The 19,046-nt window shown below is 36.7% G+C and overlaps 1 protein-coding gene across 4 annotated transcripts in view; it reads left to right on the forward strand.

Moving 5' to 3' along the window:
- Positions 1-19,046, forward strand: part of PDE10A (phosphodiesterase 10A) — a 358,481-nt gene that overhangs the window by 183,212 nt on the left and 156,223 nt on the right. Inside the window, exon 2 of one of the 4 annotated variants that reach the window (XM_050316278.1) lies at positions 1,683-1,835. The exons of the other annotated variants lie outside the window; for them this stretch is intronic. Coding sequence (XP_050172235.1) covers positions 1,793-1,835 — 43 coding nt within the window. The 5' untranslated portion in view covers positions 1,683-1,792. The remainder of the gene's footprint in view (positions 1-1,682; positions 1,836-19,046) is intronic. 4 annotated transcript variants of the gene reach the window in all.

Consider the following 19,046-nt stretch of genomic DNA (forward strand, 5'->3'; position numbering starts at 1 on the left):
AGGAAACCAGGCTGAAAAAAGGAGTGGAGGGAAGTCAAACAAGATACTATTCAGATCCAGTGAAGCTACTGCAAAGAACACTTGTCAACTGTTTGGAGTGCTGTGCACAGTGCTGGTTACAGTGCAACCGGAAGGCTGTCATTGTTTTGAAGAGGATGAGATAATGTAAAATAATGAAGATAATGTTCTGCATCTTATAGGTTTTGTTTTCTGAACCATATTTTAGGTTCTAAATCATACTTATATACATACATACATTTTTTGACTTTAAAGACACAAAAAAGTCTAAATATTTTTCCAGAGAAACTGAGGAGTTCTGTAGGGAACAGAATTGAGATAAGCCCTTTTGGAAAGGAGACTTAAAAGTGACTTAACAGAATCCTCAAGAGTGGAAAACAGTGAAATTGCTAGAGATGTATTCTTCTGTCACCTCTGAGCTCCCTGACCTGTGAGCTCTCCAGGATTTTGTTAGAAGATTCTTGATATTAAAATTTTAGGTTCTGCAATACTCAGTTTGTGCCGTATCTGACTCATTTATTTTTCAATATTCCCAACAAAGCACTGGACTGCGGAAGTTTATATGAACTTTATGTGGTGTGAGTTGTTTTTCTTAACTGTTTAAAATCTTGGTGCATAACATGGTGTTTTAAGAAACTTCTAGTATTGAACATCCTGGATCAATAGTCCAGTGGAGTTCTGTCATATTTAGGATACTGCAAGTTACCAGGTATCTAGTATTTCAGGTTTCTGGGAAATGTCTTACCTTTAGGGGAGCATCACATCTTCCTTCTATGTTCAAGGTCTCTAAAGGTGCACGTGTCATCTGTGTGTTAGTGTGCCTTGAGTCTACTGACAGGTATGAGTATTTTACAGTAAGCTGACTTTCTGCTTGTCAGAAAATTATCAACATAGTGTTAATTTATACAGTTACCTTTTTTTCTGGCTTTTTTCTGTTTGTTTGTTTGAGATGCGGCAACTTTATCCTGTACTGTCACATGCTAGGTGCTAAGACTTTCTGATTAAATAGTACTTTAAGAAAGAATAGATGCAATAAGATCTGTAGTTCTAGAAGAAAATAGCCATTAAAGTTTAAATCAAGTTAAAATTATTCCTGTTACCTACACTACTGGGAAAGTTAATCTTGGCTTGACTCTCATTTTTCCTGGTCTGTGTATTCATTTTTTGCAGTCAGGGTGTTTTCAACCAATTGCTGATCTTCAGCGATGAATCCCTTGTGTAAAGGTGGACAGGGTTTGGTTGTACGATTAGATCATGCTTAAAATTTAGACAGTGTAAAAAATGGAATTGTCCCTAGTTTTTGAAGCTGTGGATTCTGGTTCATTGATAGCAAAATTGTCACCAAAGTGATATGTAGTTAAGTGGTGTCATTCAGTAGTTCCCATCAGGACTGGTGTTTTATAGTATCACATTTTGCATTACCGTATAGGAATACCAAGTATCCTGATCTGCAGCACTGCCATTCTCTTTAGTTGGATAACAGAACAATATATAGGGCAGACAGCAAGGAATGGCATGGAAAGGGAATGAAAACCATGTAAGCACAAGCAGGTAACAGTGAAGAAGGGCTTGTTTGTCCAAGTCAGGTATTTTTGCAAATGGTTGTCTATAAGACATTCACTTTACATTTGAAATAACTAATCCTCTGTCCCTTTGACTCCTAGCTCTGCTGCCTGTGTTTGCCTGATGGCTTGGGGTTACCTAGCGCTCATAAACCTTGAGAAAGGAGGAAACGCCTTCACTGTTAACTCAGTAACCTTGCTCCTCCTGTAAAATGGACTGCGGAAGGTGTGATTATGCACAGTGGGATAGTGTAGGTGAGTTGGGAGATGGTTTCTTCTTGCCACTTGTGTGAGGAGGATGGCAGCTCATTTAAGATTTTAACACAAGGCTGGCAGCTCCATTCACCCCATTTGTGTCCTTATTCCCTTTGCTCATGTTTAAGCCATACATATCAGCTGGATATGGTGAAAACCTGAAATGTAAAGATGAGGTTTTTTTAGCATATATATGACTTAGTGACTTGATTTTGAAACAGTCGTGTAAATGTAAATTTCTACTAATGATCTAGGGCATAACTTGGCTGACTTGCTTTTATATCGTCTATTGTACAGATCAATACAACAGTAACTTTTACTTAGTTTTAAGATTTTATGACGTATTCTAATACACCTAGATCGTGCCTAATATTCTCTCAGCATTATCAAATCATCAAGTCGATTTTAGATTCAGAAAATTAAGAATGAGAGTCTGTGAATGAATGGATTTATAACTTGGAAATGGCTTATGCAGCTTGTTGGATGATGTTAACCTTGCCTTTGTTTAAAATCATATATCAATTTGAATCTAGTATCAGCTGAATTTTTAATGCTACTTTAAATAGTATTTTAGTTTCAAGTCATTACGTTTAATACTTTAAAATTCAAATTTTTTCAATATTCTAATTTTTACACTGCTGACACTGTTATCATATTCTAAAAGAAAGCTAAAATCATAAGTAAAAATATATAAAAAGAAAAGGGCTGTTTGAGGTTTTTTTTAATTGTTTTTATACTCCCTCTGCTGGCTGTTTCAATTACAAGTACCTGTACTCAAAGATTTTTACTAAATCTGCTCTTCATTTTACTGTTTTATCAAATAAGCAGAAAAGTGTATTGATTTCAATCTGTATTTAATTTTTTTTAAAAAAAGTGTAGTTGTTAAATGAAGAACACTATTTTCAGGAACGGAAACTCAGACACTTTTTTATGGAGCAATGGTTTTATTTTTGTTATACCCTGTATTGATTTGAGCTCCTGTCCTAAAAACGATTGAATTTTTGGGTGTGGGTTGCATCTTCACTAGTAAATACCACAGAAATAACAATTCATATATTATTCCAAAGGATTCAGTTATGTATTTCATTTGTTGTAAAAAAACTACTGCCCAGCTTTGTTTCATATGATAAAACATAAATAATGCTGTGTTTTGTTATGTTAAAAAAAACAAATTGAGTTTCGAGTTTGACTTACATCTACTTAATTAGCTACAAGGTTGCACTCGAGGTATTCTGCAGATGTAATGGATAATTTCTTAAGGTGCTGGTTTTGTTACAGTAATAGTGTACAACAGTGTTCATCCAAAATATTTATAGCACCCGAAAAATGTAATTCTTAGTAACTTCAGAGATTATACGCAAGAGTTGCTATATATACCATTGAAATGAAGACATTGCATTCCCCATGGGTGTCAATTATGGCTAAAACAGTTCAATATTTCTTGTTGGTATTTCTGCTGAAGATGCAGCCTGCTCTGTAGTGTCCTCGCTTGTGCTGGTACTTGGCTTCTCACGGTTGGAATTTGAAGAGTGCCACCTACTGATTGACAGCTCCGAGAGCGCTGCTGCCTTTGCTGTCTGAAAGCTCTCACAGCTCAGCCTCCCTTGTCTTGTGGGATGTGACAAGTTGATGCAGTTGAACCTGGCAACTGTGTTGAATCAAGTCCCAGCTTTGACCTCTTCTATTAAATGATGCTATTTTTTTTTTTCCTAATTTTTTTCTAGTTTGTTTCAAGGTGAGGACACAGGATTTTCAGCCTGGGAGGTTGGCTTCCCTTGCCCCCTTGTCCCCTTTTTAAAAGCTTTTGAGAAAATGTTGTATTTCTGTGGTTTCTTCATCACTCCTTGTCAAACTGTCATAATTAATGTGGGCGGAACCAGCCTGGCTGATGTTAATTGAAGACTTTGGCTTCTGCTGTGCCAAACGATGTAATGATGTGTTGCACACTCGAATGAGACAGTTCAAAAGGCAGGTAACAGATTCATAATCATGACTTTGTTAATAAATGAATATTTCAGAATGCTTATGACATGGGTTTTTTTGCAGGACAATCTTTTTAACAAGTTCTAAATTTTTATGGTAAATTCATGAATTCATCTTTACTGTTAGTGCACTCTGAGAGTGCTTTATTTCAACATAGAAGTATGCTAATTATGCTCTTAGGAAAAAAAAAAACCTGGCAAGTATATGAACAAGTTTAAAAAAGTGTATCATTTACATACTTACAAAGAACTCCTTTATTTCAAAATTCTTTTTATATATGTTTTTCTCATTCATTTATTACCACAGGAAGCTTTCTTAATTTCAAGCTCCTAAGCAACTTGTCACAGGTGGCATTAGGAACAAGAATTACTGTTTCATAAATTTCATATTCCTTTGGAAAATACATTGATAGCAAGTTTAAGTTTGGGTGAGATTTTTAACAGTAAATTGTCATGTCATTAAATAAATCTTATAGCTCAGAAGGACTAGAAATGGGGTTGCTGTATCACTTGAAGGCTTTTGGAAGAGTTCTGACTCAAGAATACTAAAAGAGAAGGCTTTTAAATGTTATTTTACTACCTTCAGAGAAGGCATACTAATGTTATTGGTATCTAATTAAAATAATAATAAAAAATCTCAATGTAGAATCAGCAATGATAATCTCACCTTCTTTGATGCTGGGACCTAAAGAAGAGATTGTCAGGGTCTGAGACCAGTTAATCCACCTTCCTTCTGGAAACTGTGAAAATTTAATGCTTTCATTAGCACTTATTGATCTGATTCTTTATTTCTGCATTATTAACCAACTCTCATGCAGAGAGCTGTACTTCTATTAACAAAGTTTATTCAGCTGTTCATAATTTCAACATTCTTTCTTCCTCTTACCCTTCCACTTGCATCAAAAAGAAATTCCTTAATGTCAAGCCACAAATACTTCCTAAAGAGAACTTTTGCATCTGAATTTCTAATAACTTTGTACAGAAACCTCACATCTCTAATCCTTCTGACCCATACGTATGCAAAATAACAGGTTTTTGCAGCTGCTGATAAGCATCACTATGTTCACCTTAATAATACTGCTTGCTTTGCTTCACCTTGTGGGGGAAATGTCCAAATTGGAAGGAAAGATGCCACTTTCTTTGTCATATATCTTTTAGTAGGATTTCTGCAACATTGGGGTGTTCTGCTGGTTCAAAGAATAAGATGCTTAGCCTGAATTATGGGAGTTAAATGTATATCCTTTTTATTATTTTGTAGTTTTCCTCACTGCCTAGATTTTATGTTGCTGTTATATTTCTTCCATAGTACCTTATTTTATTTGCTTCCAAACTGGCTGAAGCTACTACTCTCTCTTCTAATGGTCTTTGACTTAGTCTAAACAAAAAAAAAAGTGTCTCAGTATTTCACTAATGCTCTTTTTTCCCCTAACACATAACAGTTAAGTTTATGATAACTCATTCTTTTACTTACACTGTTTTTTTCTGTGTTTATCTTTTGTTTTCTTTCATGCATAGACAGATACCTTGGCAACTTCTCTAGAGTGAATTCTTTTTTGGAACACAGCTCAGTCAGTTGTCCTTTCTCTGTGTGGCTTTCTCTTTCTTTCAGTTGTATCTGTAATTTCAACTTAATATTATTTCCTCCTTGTCCACCCATCAGCTTATTTTAGCTGATGTTTCCTTCTTGAGTGCTGAATTGTTTTGATTTTGTTTCTTCTGGCAGTGGGCTGGTGTCTTAGCCTTTTCTTTTTACAGTGTTTTTATTTCCCTGACTGCTTTTGTTGAGTGAAGGTACTATGGTGCTGTCATTCTTCTGGTATAGCTCGCTTCAGCAGTATTGTCTATTTTTTTAGGTAAGAGGAAATTTTGCATGGTAGTTTGAAAATGCTCACTATGTGTTCTATATTTGTGGTGAGTCATTGTATTTCCTAATCTGCCACTGTCTGCCCAACCCTAAGTGTGATGTCAGTAGAAATTTTTTCTTACTTTTTTTTTTTAAGCACACGTAGGACTGATGAAAGTTACTGTTTGATGTAACAGGAAACTGAACTCATCTGTTCTCAAAACAGGCACTGCCTTAGCTAGTATGCTCAGGTTTCATTGTGTTAGGCTCCCGTGCCTCATTCTTGAGAGCAAATTGCTTTTGTGTGGATGTGCCTTCGCTGTTCCTGTTTCTTCAGTTTTCACCAGTAAAGACTCCTGAGACAGGGAGCCTTGGAAAGCTGCTTTTTCATGCATCTTGAGTCTTAAATGTAGAACACGAAAGGTCTTGGGATAAGGGATACCTTTTGAAAAGTGCTTTGAAGACATCAGAGAGTGCAGATGACCTGCAGTTTCCAATGTCTATAGAACAGTGCAATCCTCATACAACTTCTGGCTTAGCTCATGTGGTGGTAAGAAAGAACTGGATCATTTGGCATGTTGTAGGGACTTTAATAGACTTTTTTATGGGTAGGAATTTGCTTGAAGTTTGCATGTTTGTTTCAAATCTGTTTTTGAACTTTTTTTTGGAGTGATAAGCAATGCTTGTTTTTTTTTGAACTAAGGACAGAGAGAATGTGGGCTCGAGCTTTAGTCCTGTCCATTCTGCTTAATTTTGAGAGTGCTTCTTTGTCCAGTTTAGGCTGATGCCCAACTGTCTGCATGCGTGTTGAGAGTAAGCAAAGGAGGACTGTTCCCAAAAAGCAGTGTTGTACTTACCTATTCTGACCTGGAGAAAGGAGGAGAGTTTAGCTTTGCAGATGCAAGCTGTGTCATGCCTCTGTACTTTGTGGCTGGAGACCAGGCTCTGGGCCGCTTTCATTACTTGTGTGAGGACATAACCATATGGACCAGCAGAGGAAACAAACAGTTTAAACTGTTTGTGGCAGTAGGCAGACCTTGTTTCTACAGACCAAGTTCTCCTAGAGAATAAACCACAAGCTCTTCAAAGTCCTGAATGAAAGATGCATCTGGTGAAAAAGGGACCATTGTTGGAGGACATGGCTTGCTGCCCAACTCAGCGCAATTATTTATATTTTTGGTCTTTGTCTCCTCAATTTGCTGCTTTAAAAGAATTTTTGAAAGTTGTGGCTAAAATGTGTAAATGTATGTTCATAGGGGAACAAGAAGACACAAAGTTTGCCAGTTGGCAAGGATGAATGAAGTGTGTGTGGTGATATCACATATCTTAAGTTAATGAAAAATGATGGGAACATATCCATCCATGACAGTAGTACTGAAGGGGTAAAAATCAGAAGTAGAAAAGGGAGAAGATTGGAATGGTGAGAGAAGATAACATTTTTTTGCTCAAAGGAATGCAATTACAGCAGAAGAAAATGTTCATCCTTATAGTGAAAGCTATTTATAAACTATGAGAGGTTTCTTTTGGGGTAGATGAAAGGCGTGGTATGTAAATATCTTCCAGCAAATCATTAAATTTCAAGGAAATCTCTTCAATGAAGTATAAGATTTCACTGAAGTGTAAGATATAAGATGACCATTTGTATGTTACTTTTTAATGTCAGAAATGCTTTTTTTCTGCTTAACTATAACTTTTTCCCCTTTCACAACAACGTAAGTGGTGCCTGGTGAATCTTTTAAACTTGATGAATGTAATTACAGATAACGTTTAAATTTATTTCTTTACTTTTTATAGCTTAATATTCATGGATCAGTCAACTGCTATTTGACAATCTCTTGTTTATGCCAGTTGACAACGTCTTTTACTATTTTTTAATGTCACTGGAAGTTTACTGTTCTACCCTATGTGTTTTTTTTTTTTAAATGCTTTAATTGTAGTTTAATAACTTATCCACCCTCCTTTTTATCTAACGGTTTATTAAAGTGTAATTTGGCTCCACATGCCTCTTCTCTGTCTCTTAGCATGAATTGCCTTAGATGGCTCTATCTGTGGATATGTTGTGAGTAGAGCAGATATCACTGTGGTTGGTTGGTTTGCTGATGTGACCTATTACTTTTCATGACAAGCCTTGGTTCTTGTTTACAAGCTGATGTTGCAGGTGTTACCCTCTGATTTGACTGCATGGCTAATTTTTTGTTTGTTTTTGTTCATTCAGCTGTCTGTACCTTTTTAAAAAATATGTTGAACTACTCTCTTAGCACTTTGCAACATCTTGTTTTAACAACTTGTGTTTGAATCAAAGCAACTAGCTGTTCTGCTGTGCCAGGAAAGACTTTTTTCCCAAGCACTTGTAAAAAGGCGGTTTTTATTTTTCTTGTTTCACAATTCTTTTGCTGTTTATGGAGCTGAAGGGAGGAATGGTAAGGAAGCTTCTATATATATCAAAATTGAAAAGAGAACATGAGAACAGTTACACAGTTATATTGAGCAATATTGGAATTTTTAAATTCTTTTGCTTAAACATAAATTGGTAAGGATTAAGCTTTGTTTAAATATAGAAATGTCCTGCTCTGAACTTCACTTTGGTACTTAAAACTGAGTTGACAAACTGGTTTTAAAGTCTCTTAAAAGACTTTTAGATTGTCTCATACTAATATAATTTTGGTAGGTTTTAGACATCAGAGATGAGCTCTGGCAATTCTGCTAGTGCCAGATGAGATACCTAACCTGTGCTTCTCTTCTGGAAGTCACTGCCAGCTCAGCAGAGGTAGCAGAAAGAGGGCTCAAGCACATTGGCTTCCTAACTTGGAATACATGCAAAGGTAGATGTCTGCTAACTTACTGAGCTGTAGGCTGCTGTGGTAGATGAAAAAACACAAAGATGACCTTGGGTCCTACTCATGTGCTGGTGATCTCTAGAAGCAGATTATAAGAGGCTGTTAGGAGCAATGAGGGCATAAACTGTTAAACCTGCTTGCTTCATCCCCTGTCAATGCTGGAACATGCCTGACCCCAAAGCAAGCTGTTTTAGGAAGCTGAGATATGGTAGGTGCCTGTTGAGTAGAGCAAGTTTTCGGTTAGTTAACTTCCTGAATGAGTTCAGGAAGTTGATTTTCTGGAGTCAAAAGTTCACCAGTGCTGATGGGAAGCCTGTTGATACGTCAGCCTGTTGCTGGGAGCTGATGAAAGGATAACCCCTCTCATCAGCAGCTCATCTTAGATCAGCTTGCCTGTGCTTGGTACCCTTACGCCATAGTTTCATGGTCACTTGAAGTTTAAATAAACTAACCCTCCTGTTTAAATAAATGGTCTAGTTCTTCCTCCTTAAGGCTGCTCTTTCTATACATAAGTAGTCCTCCCTTTTGCAGACACATTTGTGAGTTGCAAGTGCATGTTTAAAACATGTTATTTAACATGGAAGATGGAGATACAGCATGATTTATGTAACATAAATTTTGCTGTCTTGGAAGTCAGCTTTATGGAGGTCTCTACTTGTGTTTGTGTTTGGTGTTTGTTTTTTTTTCCCCATGAGACTTTTGCTTCTCTTGCCCAGTAATTTACCTAGCCCACAATGTGTGTGATGAAGATAGGAAGTATTACTTGGTATCTTCTTTTCTTTGCATCAAACCCTTTGTATAATTCTATAGTGAAGACCTTTCACAGAGATGGAATTGCTAGTTGTCTTTTGGGCTTTTCTACTGGTGGTAGTTGCACAAAAGTTTTGTGGGAATGAAATAAATTTTTTTTCATAGAATCACAGAGCAACCTGACTTGGAAGGGACCCACAAGACGATCGAGTCCAACTCCTGGACCTGCACAGGAACATCCCCAAGAGTCACACCATGTGTGCCTGAGACCATTGTCCAAAACCTTTGTGAACTCTGTCAGTCTTGGCGCTGTGACCATTACTCTGGGGAACCTGTTCCAGTGCCCAACCACCCTCTGGGTGAAAAACTTTTTCCTAATATCTAAACTAAACTTCCCCTGACTCAGCTTCATACCACTGCCCTGGGTCCTGTCTCTGGTTACCACACAGAAGAGATCAATGCCTCTCCCTCTCATGAAGAAGTTGTAGACTGCAATGAGGTCTCCCCTCAGTCTCCTCCTCCAGGCTGAACAGACCAAGTGACTTCAGCCAGTCGTCATACTGCTTCCCCTCAAGGCCCTTCATCATATTCATAGTCCTCCTTTGGATGCTCTTTAATAGCTTTTATCCTTTTATGTGCTAGGAACAGTAATATTCTCTTGTCACTTGCATATTACTGAAGAATGGAAAAGGAAAGGGATTAGGAAGAAGTACAAGAATATTCATTTGTTTTCTCTGTTTCAATGATTGGAGAAAACCTGAAGTAATTATATCCACCATCTCTACCCATCCCTTTCACCAAGCACTGAGTGAACACAGACTAATTCTCACAACAAATCTGGAAGTTTTCTAAACCAGGAGATTGTCAAATACTTAGACAGCACACTGTCTTTCCAAGCAGTTAGAGAAACCCTATCAAAGTACATGAGTGGCTACAAAGTAGAAAAATGGCAAAACCACAGTGAGAATTCATTACTTGGCTTCTAATCTGGGGATCTTTCTACTAGATAGCATTACTTTAATGATCCAAGCAGAATGTTGCTATAGCTTCCTGTGACTTTATTTGTTTTTGTGTGTGTCTTTTTCTGTAAACAGCTCCCAGACACTGGGGATCTGGGAGCTTTGGTTGAAAAACGTAATAGTGCATTGTTCTCTTCAAGACCAAAATTGAGACCACTTTAAATGTTCTTGCATTAAAAGCATGAAGTGTAAAGTAATCATTAGTTTTGATTAGACTTACTTCAGCTGCTCCTGCTTTTCTAAGATGTATTTTAATTGAGGGAAGAATTGCTGCTTTAGCAAGTAACATTATATTTGTTGAGAAATGGTAAGAACAATGAAGATGATAAGTTTACCTCACCAACATCAATAAGACTGGGGGAGAAAAAGAAAGGAAAGAGAAGACAAACTAGAAGATGTCCTTCAGATGCTTCTAGACTGTATTTGCAATTCATAGTTTTCTGGCCACTTACCATTTTCTACCTCATTTATTGATCTCTAGCATTAGAATTTGCAGCAGTTTTGCTTCACCTTTTGTTATGAATTTGCTCTTAGTTTCAGAACATACATTCATCCTCCTATATATTTATTAGTATGGTCTGGCCACAACTAATTGTGCTACAGTCAGTGGTGTTGCTTAAAAAGTGAAGTACTAAGCTGTACTGAGAGAACTGCAGTTGGTAATGTAATGTTTTTTGTAGATGTTTTCATAACTGAGACCTCCATCTTTGCATCAGTTGGGAGATCTTTGTAAAACTATTTCAGAGCTCTTGAAATTCAAGATAGTTATTAGGGTTTGGGAGGAGTATCAGTAAAGGGTGAAAATAAGGAGAGGTAGATAAGCACATTTAAAATAATACAGTGGCTGTAAAGTAATATATTGTCAGTCTAGATGATGGTTACTGATACATTACTATGTTGCTATCCAACCTGCACTTTTTCAATAACATGTAGAAGCACAGATAATGGTCACTTCCTGTCTTGTACTGCTGCAGATTTTATGTGGTCCTTTACTTACTGATGTCTTTTATATTGTTTGGCTGTCAAAATCTGCATGTGAAGGTGTAGTCCCTCAGTTTTATCAACTGATCAGCTGATGTGCAGTTGAGTGAAACTTTTGAATTCAGATTTTGGATTTATTTAGTTAGTTTTTAGCAGTTTATTTCTATCGCACACTTGTTTGGTAATAGTCCTGTTTTGGAGAAAAAACCCAAGAAAACAACTATGTATTTTTGAATTATTTTGGTAAAATGCTGTAATACAAATACTGTCATCTTACTGACATAATGCTTTCTTCTTTTGGAGCAGTGCATAACTTGGGTACCACCCAAAGTGCTGTTCTCCTATTTTATATGTCTTCGTGTTTTAGCTACTTTGCTTACATGGTTTTTCTGCTGAAACACTGTGAATCAGCACAACTCTGTGCTTGCTCAAGTCAAATAAGGCAAAGACCAGTAACTCCTAAACCCCAGTCAATTCAGTAGGCATTAGATCTGAAGTCTGGACGTTCCTAGTGCTTTTTCTTTTCCATTTGCTCCCTCCACCCATTGCTTGCTGCCTAGAATGTCTGCTATTGCATAAGATGGGCAGAGCTTCTGTTCTTTTTCTGCAGCCTCTTGTTCATGTCTGTGTGATCTTCCTAGATGCTGGTTTTCATGAATTCACATCTGATGCATGTATGGTATGGTCAAATTTGATTACAGTTAATCATAGGGACAAAATCCATTTGTAGGGGCAAATTTTGTAGCTGAAAAGCCAGTAAGGCAATTGCGTGTCTTGTTTCTTTTGACCTTCTAAAGATCTGTTGGGCTTTTGTTGTTCTTGAATCTTTATTAATTCTCTTGGTAGCATTGAGGTTCTATTAATGATGGCTCTAATTTCTCTGGACTCCTGAAATTTTTAATGCTTTATGCACAAGGCAGAGATACATAACTTCTGCAGGAGAGGTCAATGATGTTTTCAGTAGCTTTTTGCCTCTCAAGTGTAATTTTACCAAGGGACTCTGCAATCAAGTCATCGTGATGGGAAGTGCATCTCAACTGATGTAATGCATTTGTGTTTCCTGGAAACAGAACAAAATCACAGCTCCTCTTTGTTTAATGTGAGATTTGTCATTGATTTCTGTTGCTATGATATTTACTCCTTGATCATTATCCTTATCATTTGATCATTCTGTTGTAATGGATTGTTTGTGCTTTATGAATCTGATTTCCTGACATTAGTCCCTCAAAGAAGTATTGAAACTTTTTTATTCATGAAGAGTATTTTTTCAAAATATTTTAAAATATGGTGCAACTAACTCAGATTTCAACAAGTCTCTTTCTTTGCAGACTATGCTAAATAAAACAGGATCAACACAATTTATACAGCAAGAGGGGCTAGATGCATAAAACTGCATGGACTTGATAGATAAATTCTTCAAATAGTCTAAATATTTATCTAAGGCATATTACTCCTGTCAGGATTTATTTAATGTGTATTAGTCCTGTCAGGAATATATTTTCTGATGAAGATGCATTGTTTCATCTAAGTCTGTCTTGGAAACTAAAATACATTAAGTTGAAACACTTTGATCCTGGAGACTGCAACCATATATGTTTAAACCAAATCACTTTGCTTTCCTATATGTTATTTTAACCATTTGTCTAAAGCCTCATTTAATCTGAAGTAGAAACACATTACAATTCATCACTTGAGGAACTTTCAGTGTCTACAACTGAATATTATATTTTGACCAATGGAACACAGTGACTGTCTTGCTAATTTTTTGATGTGTGTTGACTTCAGAAAAAGTAAGTTATGGCAAAATATGGAAAAACATGAGCTCTGTTATATAAGTGGTTGGTTTGAATGCTTGAGGTGCCCAAATGTTATTATCTGGTCACAGTTGTTAGCATATAACACACAGAAATTTACTGTGGTAATAGTTTGTAGAGTGACTAATGATGTGTAACAAATTTTTGATCAGAAAAATCTTCAGAAAGAAGATATTCCTCTCCAAAGGAAAGAGCCTTCCCTTAGTTATTCTTGTATAACCTTGGGTTCAGTGGGGATCATAGCAGGGGAGTAGAGGAGAGGTTTGATGCTTAATAACTTTAGCTGATTTTTTCTGTATTTAAGGCATTGGTGGCATAGGGGGTGGGAAAGCATGCAGCCAATAAAAAAAGTATGAAGCAAAAAAGTCCTTCCTGTCTACAAACACTTGGATCACGAAGTTGTTTCCAGGCTTCAACCAGACCTGCACGATGTTGTTGTGATAAGTTCTGTAGAAATTTTTAGGCACTCTGCCAGTTGCTTACGTGTGCAGACATGGAAGCGAAAATGACTTCTTGCAAAGGTTCCCCTCTGTCTTGGTCATAATGGTACTCTGATGGCTCTGTATTATTAAAAATAATGGTAATTATGTTATGTAATTGTGTTACGGGTAATCCTCTGTGCTGTTTCCTAGCCCATGATCTCAAGGAAGTTTGAAAGCCGTGGGCTGAACCTCGTGTCTGCTTTGACAGGAAGGCAGCTAGATGAGAAGTTGTTCTTTCTGTATGCCGAAGTACAGAAGACTCAGTGATTGTTTTTTTATATGCTTAACTCTGCATAAATCTTACTGAAGAAAACTTCTGCAAATAGTTTAAAAACAGAAGGATAAAATTATTTTGTAAAGTAAAGCAAAGTATGTTTTTGTAACAGCTGGAAGATACTTATTCTGTTTATGGTCGTTTTGTGGCTGTTCATTTTTCCAGGCCGAAGATGAATTTGCAACTTAAATCCCAATAAAACTCTCTAGACAGGAGCTGAATCTACAATTGAAACCTGTACATAGATATTTATTTATTTTTTGCCATATAGACCTTTATTCTTTTAAGTGGAGTGATGTGTCTCTAAACTCCTTTGTGAATTAAAGAGTAGTTTAGCTTCAGATTTCAGGAAAATGAACTTGGAAGCATAATATCTAGGTGGTCTGAATTAGTAAATAAGGTATGTTAAACTGGTGAAAGGTTGTGTTTTGTTTTTTTTTTTCACATATTAGTGTACTGAGTTCCTTCTAAAGAGCAATCTCATCTGAAACAACTATCATCCTATTTGGTTTCTTTGGTCGTTTAATTCATATTAATTCATATTGAACCACTGAGTTTTTCACATGGCCTTTCAGTAAAATCATACATTGGCAGAAGCTCAAGGGCATGGCCTGCATTTTGTGTTTATAAAAAAAATGGAAATCAAGGGAAAGGAGGGAACTGCAAGCCGTGATGCATTTTCTAATGAATCTTCTACACAGCTCTGCTGATTTGTCTGACACAAAATGAAAACCAGCTTTCCTTCACTAACTCCTCTGTGATAAAAAAGAAGGTCTTTTTCTCTGATGGCCTGAAGCTTGGGAATGTGGAGATGGCAACCCACATTTTGCTTAAGAAAGGGTTGTGATATTTTTGTGGAACTTTTTAATAAACAGAATATTAAATAGCTATTGTAAAAGGTGGCACCAGCTGTGAAATACAGTAAAGGTGCATTTCTGAATTGTAAGTTGCATTTTGGACTTGAAACAGACTTTTCACTCCCACAGTGTTTGTGGCAATTATTAAAAGTGAGTTGTTAACTGGTCCTGTAGCAGTTGGAATGTTAGAGCATAGAGATGGTTCTGATCGGATGCTGCAGATAGGCAACTCCCTGCTTGTCTTCTAGCCAGCTGTGCAATGTCCAGGGCTAAAACACTGTCAACGTAATTTTTTTTTTTTTTTGGACACTTGTAGAAGCAAAGCTCCCTAACATACACACTAAAAACTGCTGGGATAATGATTTGGATTCATTCAATTAACTTAATTCCAGGTTTCAAAGAGCACTGCCTGAACAAGAATATTTGGCATCTGATTATGTTTTAGTTCATTGTAACTGAGTTTTTCTCAATTGAAAGAGGAAAGTAAGAAGTTGCTTTATTTCAGGAAATGAACATCTGCTTTACCACAAATTTAAGTCACTTTAGCCTTTAAACTCAGCTCATGGCAGTAGTTCATACACAGGCACTTGCTACCTTTGGCTTGAATTTTCAGACATCCCTTTCTTTGATTCAACTGATGGGCTTGTGACATCTTTGAAAAGCAGCCTTTATGAAAATAAATGGTAGTTGCTCTTTCTGAGGCTGTGGTGAGGAAAAAGTGCTGTTGGTATTGGTTGAGAGACTGAAGACCAAAGTATGTTTGTAAACTAGTTTACTATTCTACAACTTCTCTTTTGGTATTCACATAATTGCATGTAGACAGCACTTGTTTTTCAGTGCTGTGGCATTTTGAAGTGGACTACTGTGCTGGATGGATGACACAACCCTTCATCTGACTGATTTAATGGACAAAAGGATGAAGGGAAATAATTCTTTTAAATGCTGTTTTTAAACTACAAAGTGCTAGAACGGTTGTAGTTTCACTTAGTCACCTTCTCCCTTCCCTTGATGAAGGGTTTGGATTTAGATTTTTGTTAGATTATCTAAACCATAGTTTAGATTTAGATTTATGGTGAATATATTTTTCTTGACAAAGGTATGATACATTAGGAAAATTCCCCTGTATCATACATGTGGAAGGTGGGCAGCTGATGGAAACTAGGGAAGGAAAGAGAACTACCAAGTACTGGTAACAGTATTTTTAAAAATGTAAACTAATCTGTTCATATGCTCCTAAAATATAGAGGAGGCATTCCTGGTGACTCCCCTATTAGGACTACCTGCTGAAAGGGTGAGAGAGCTTTCTGTGGCCTTTCCTCCTTCCAAAACTTGTCATATGCTTTGGTAATTGATTCCTACCACAGCCTTTTAGTAGATGCAGTATCTTCAGTAAGAGGGTAGGTTTTGTTTGTTTGTTTTGTTTGTTTATTATCCCATCAGAACTTCATTTCAGAAGATACTTTCCTCAGAAAGAAAACAGTTGCCCCCATGCTAACAGCTTTACCAAGAGAAGGCAGCTGTCTAAAGAATGAGATTGGTAGTTTTATAGGTACCCATGATCTTTTTGAGAAGTATTAGGGATGGATATTTAACAGCTACAATTCTGTGACTGCTTTAAGTAGCCATCTTTTAGCTATTTATTGGCTTGACTAGTGCTGGCAGCATAAAGGGCTGCTTGGTTCCATTGCAAAGCGTACTTTGAAAGATTGACGTGCGCGGGATGACTTAATAGGAGGAAAACGGAAGAGAGCAAGAAAGCATGTAAAAAAAACCAAGATAGAATTTCATAGTTTCCTTGCCAATCAGAAAATAAACATAGCTGAAAAAACAATTGGGACACCAAGAAATGGAAGGGGCAATAAGGAATTTTCTGGCTGAAGACTTAAAAAATACCAACAAAACATAAATAGATTATGACATATCAGTTCATATTTTTCCATTGAGAAGATATAGTCCCACCTACTCAAGTTTCTGAAAGAAATTCTGCTCTCTTCTGAGGAGCTGAAATACCAACTTTTTGTCATATTTCTTGTGATACATTATTTTTCTCTATATGTTAAGAGGATATAGGGACTGTGGTGGTTTGTTATTGTTTAAATAAGGCATGTTCTTTATTGTGAATAGCAGCTAGTTTTGTGCTAGATGCCTTTTATGGTGCACTTTGGTTTTAATGCTTCCTCAATCATTTCCTTTGTTGTAGCTTAAAAAGGCAGACTGGCCTACCACTAAGTTTCTAGGCAGCTGATTTGACTCTGTGAGAGGGGGTTTCTTTGTGGGATTTCCAGTGTGAAAAGAGGATGAAATTTCTTGGCCATTTAGAAAGTCTTAACCTCTTTGGACCTTGAACCTATTTTTCAGAGCTCTTCAGGATATAGATTCCTTATATGTATGTTTTTTTTTTTTTTTCCTTACTAAAGATAGTGAGTTCAACAGCAGGTTGTGTGTGGAAAGGCAAAAGAGCTTTACAGGCAGCTGAGTATCAGAGAGCAAAGTGTTTCATATCCATAGTGTTCTTCAGTCTAGGTTTATGTAGAATTGGATTTAAATATCATGAATGGCAAGGAAATAGATGAGGCTTTACTGGAAACACTGACAAGGATTTTGCTTTTTTCCTGTTTCCACTCTTTCAGTGTTGCAGAATTTATTGATGTGTGATATTTATTTTTATTTGAAATCTAAGTTTACTTTTTTTCTCCTCTCCGCCAAGCCCTAGGGGACACAGCTGTCTGCTCTGTGACTTTCACTGTCATCATTAGCACTCCGTTATCTCCCATGGCTGTGTGAGGACTTTAATCTTTCATATAATTGTTGGTGGTGATTGCTGCTAAAGCTGTAAAGGAAAACCATCAGTTCACCTTCGTGTGAAAATGGTTGATTAACTAACTCAAGAATGTTTCCTCTCGGCTCTGAACCGAGTAAGTAAGGCAGAGTACCTCAGGCAGTCTAATTTCCTGGCTTGATAATAGACTGGGAAAAGAGCCATTTGTTGTCTTCAGGGTTGTCCATATAAGGACAAATCTTTTGCTGGGCTGAGTGAAAACAGTCATCTTTCAGGAAAGAATAGAATGTTACAGGATTTTGGGAAACAAAGGTTTTATAAGCAGAGATGTAGTTTAGAATAATGGATGGTTGTTTGTTTCAATGCATTTAAAACCTGAGCCTGTGCTGTTTTACCTCCTGAAAGTTGTTAGAGAATGGCAGCTATAGATGTTAAAACTGTTAAGATTACCCCAGTTGTTTGGCAGCCTTTACTTTGAGAAGAACCAATGCTTATGTTGATGTAGACGACCTGTAGGCTTTCAGTGACTTTTTATTTAGTTTTTGATTAAAGTCTAGGAAGACATTTAAGGTGAAGTTAAATACAAGAAAGATTATTTGAGTATTTCACCATCTGTGGCTCAGTTATATGTGTACTTGTCATTGTATGAAGACCTTTAAGAGTATTCCTTGATGATTTAGAGAATCAAACCGATCAGTATCACTTAAGAGAGCCAAGAACAGCTGGACAATTCTTGAGTTGACTGCAGAATTCTGGTGTTATTTTCTAGTAGTTAAAAAAGGTTGGGGTTTATATGAGGTACCCCCTGTTTTTATTATGAAATACAGACTCTGTGTGTGTAAGCAGTGATTATCTCTGCATTTCATCAGATGACAGACTTGAGGTCAGGAAACAGGTGGGGAGGAATAAATCAAACTCAAGGTTGTAGGATTCTGTTGTATCTACTAATACAGTTTCACCTGGTTACAATATTTTATGTGTAATATCTTTGTTCCAGATGTAGTAGAAGTGACATTGATTTCTAAAGAATAAGGACTGTAGAGTCCTAGATTTCTCTTAAGGGACTTAATTTAAGACTTGTCACAATGCTTGTGTTGTCAAGCCCATAGGCACCCTGGTTAGGAAACTGGTTTACTTTTAACCTATGGGCAATCCTGCAGATTAAGGGATAGTAGAAATACTCCTTAAAACTGTTACATTGATCTGGAGGTTCTCTTACAGTTGTGTTGACAGTCTTGAAGATGATTGCATTGTGGCACATTATAAATCAGAGCAGCTTTATTTTTTTTTCTCCTACCTGTTGTACTTGTAAGGAGAAGGCATATATGAGAAAGTAGGTACAAGTTTTTTCTTAAAAGGTAATGTGAAAAAAACAGCTGATTTGCCTTAGGCATTACTGAAAATTTCAGGTGAATTTCTTACACAGAAATAAAATATTGTACGGTAGGTTGCTTAGATTTGACAGATGCTTGAAACAGAATAATTCTTTTTTTGACAGTAGGTATGAATCTTCCCAAAAGTAGAAAAACACCCTTAAATAGTTTTTGTTGTCTTAGACGTTGGGTCAAAAAAGGCTATAAAAATATCTTTGGC

This window comes from Myiozetetes cayanensis, unplaced genomic scaffold, assembly GCF_022539395.1.
Source record: "Myiozetetes cayanensis isolate MyiCay16 unplaced genomic scaffold, myiCay2020 scf2-11, whole genome shotgun sequence".
NCBI lineage: Eukaryota > Metazoa > Chordata > Aves > Passeriformes > Tyrannidae > Myiozetetes > Myiozetetes cayanensis.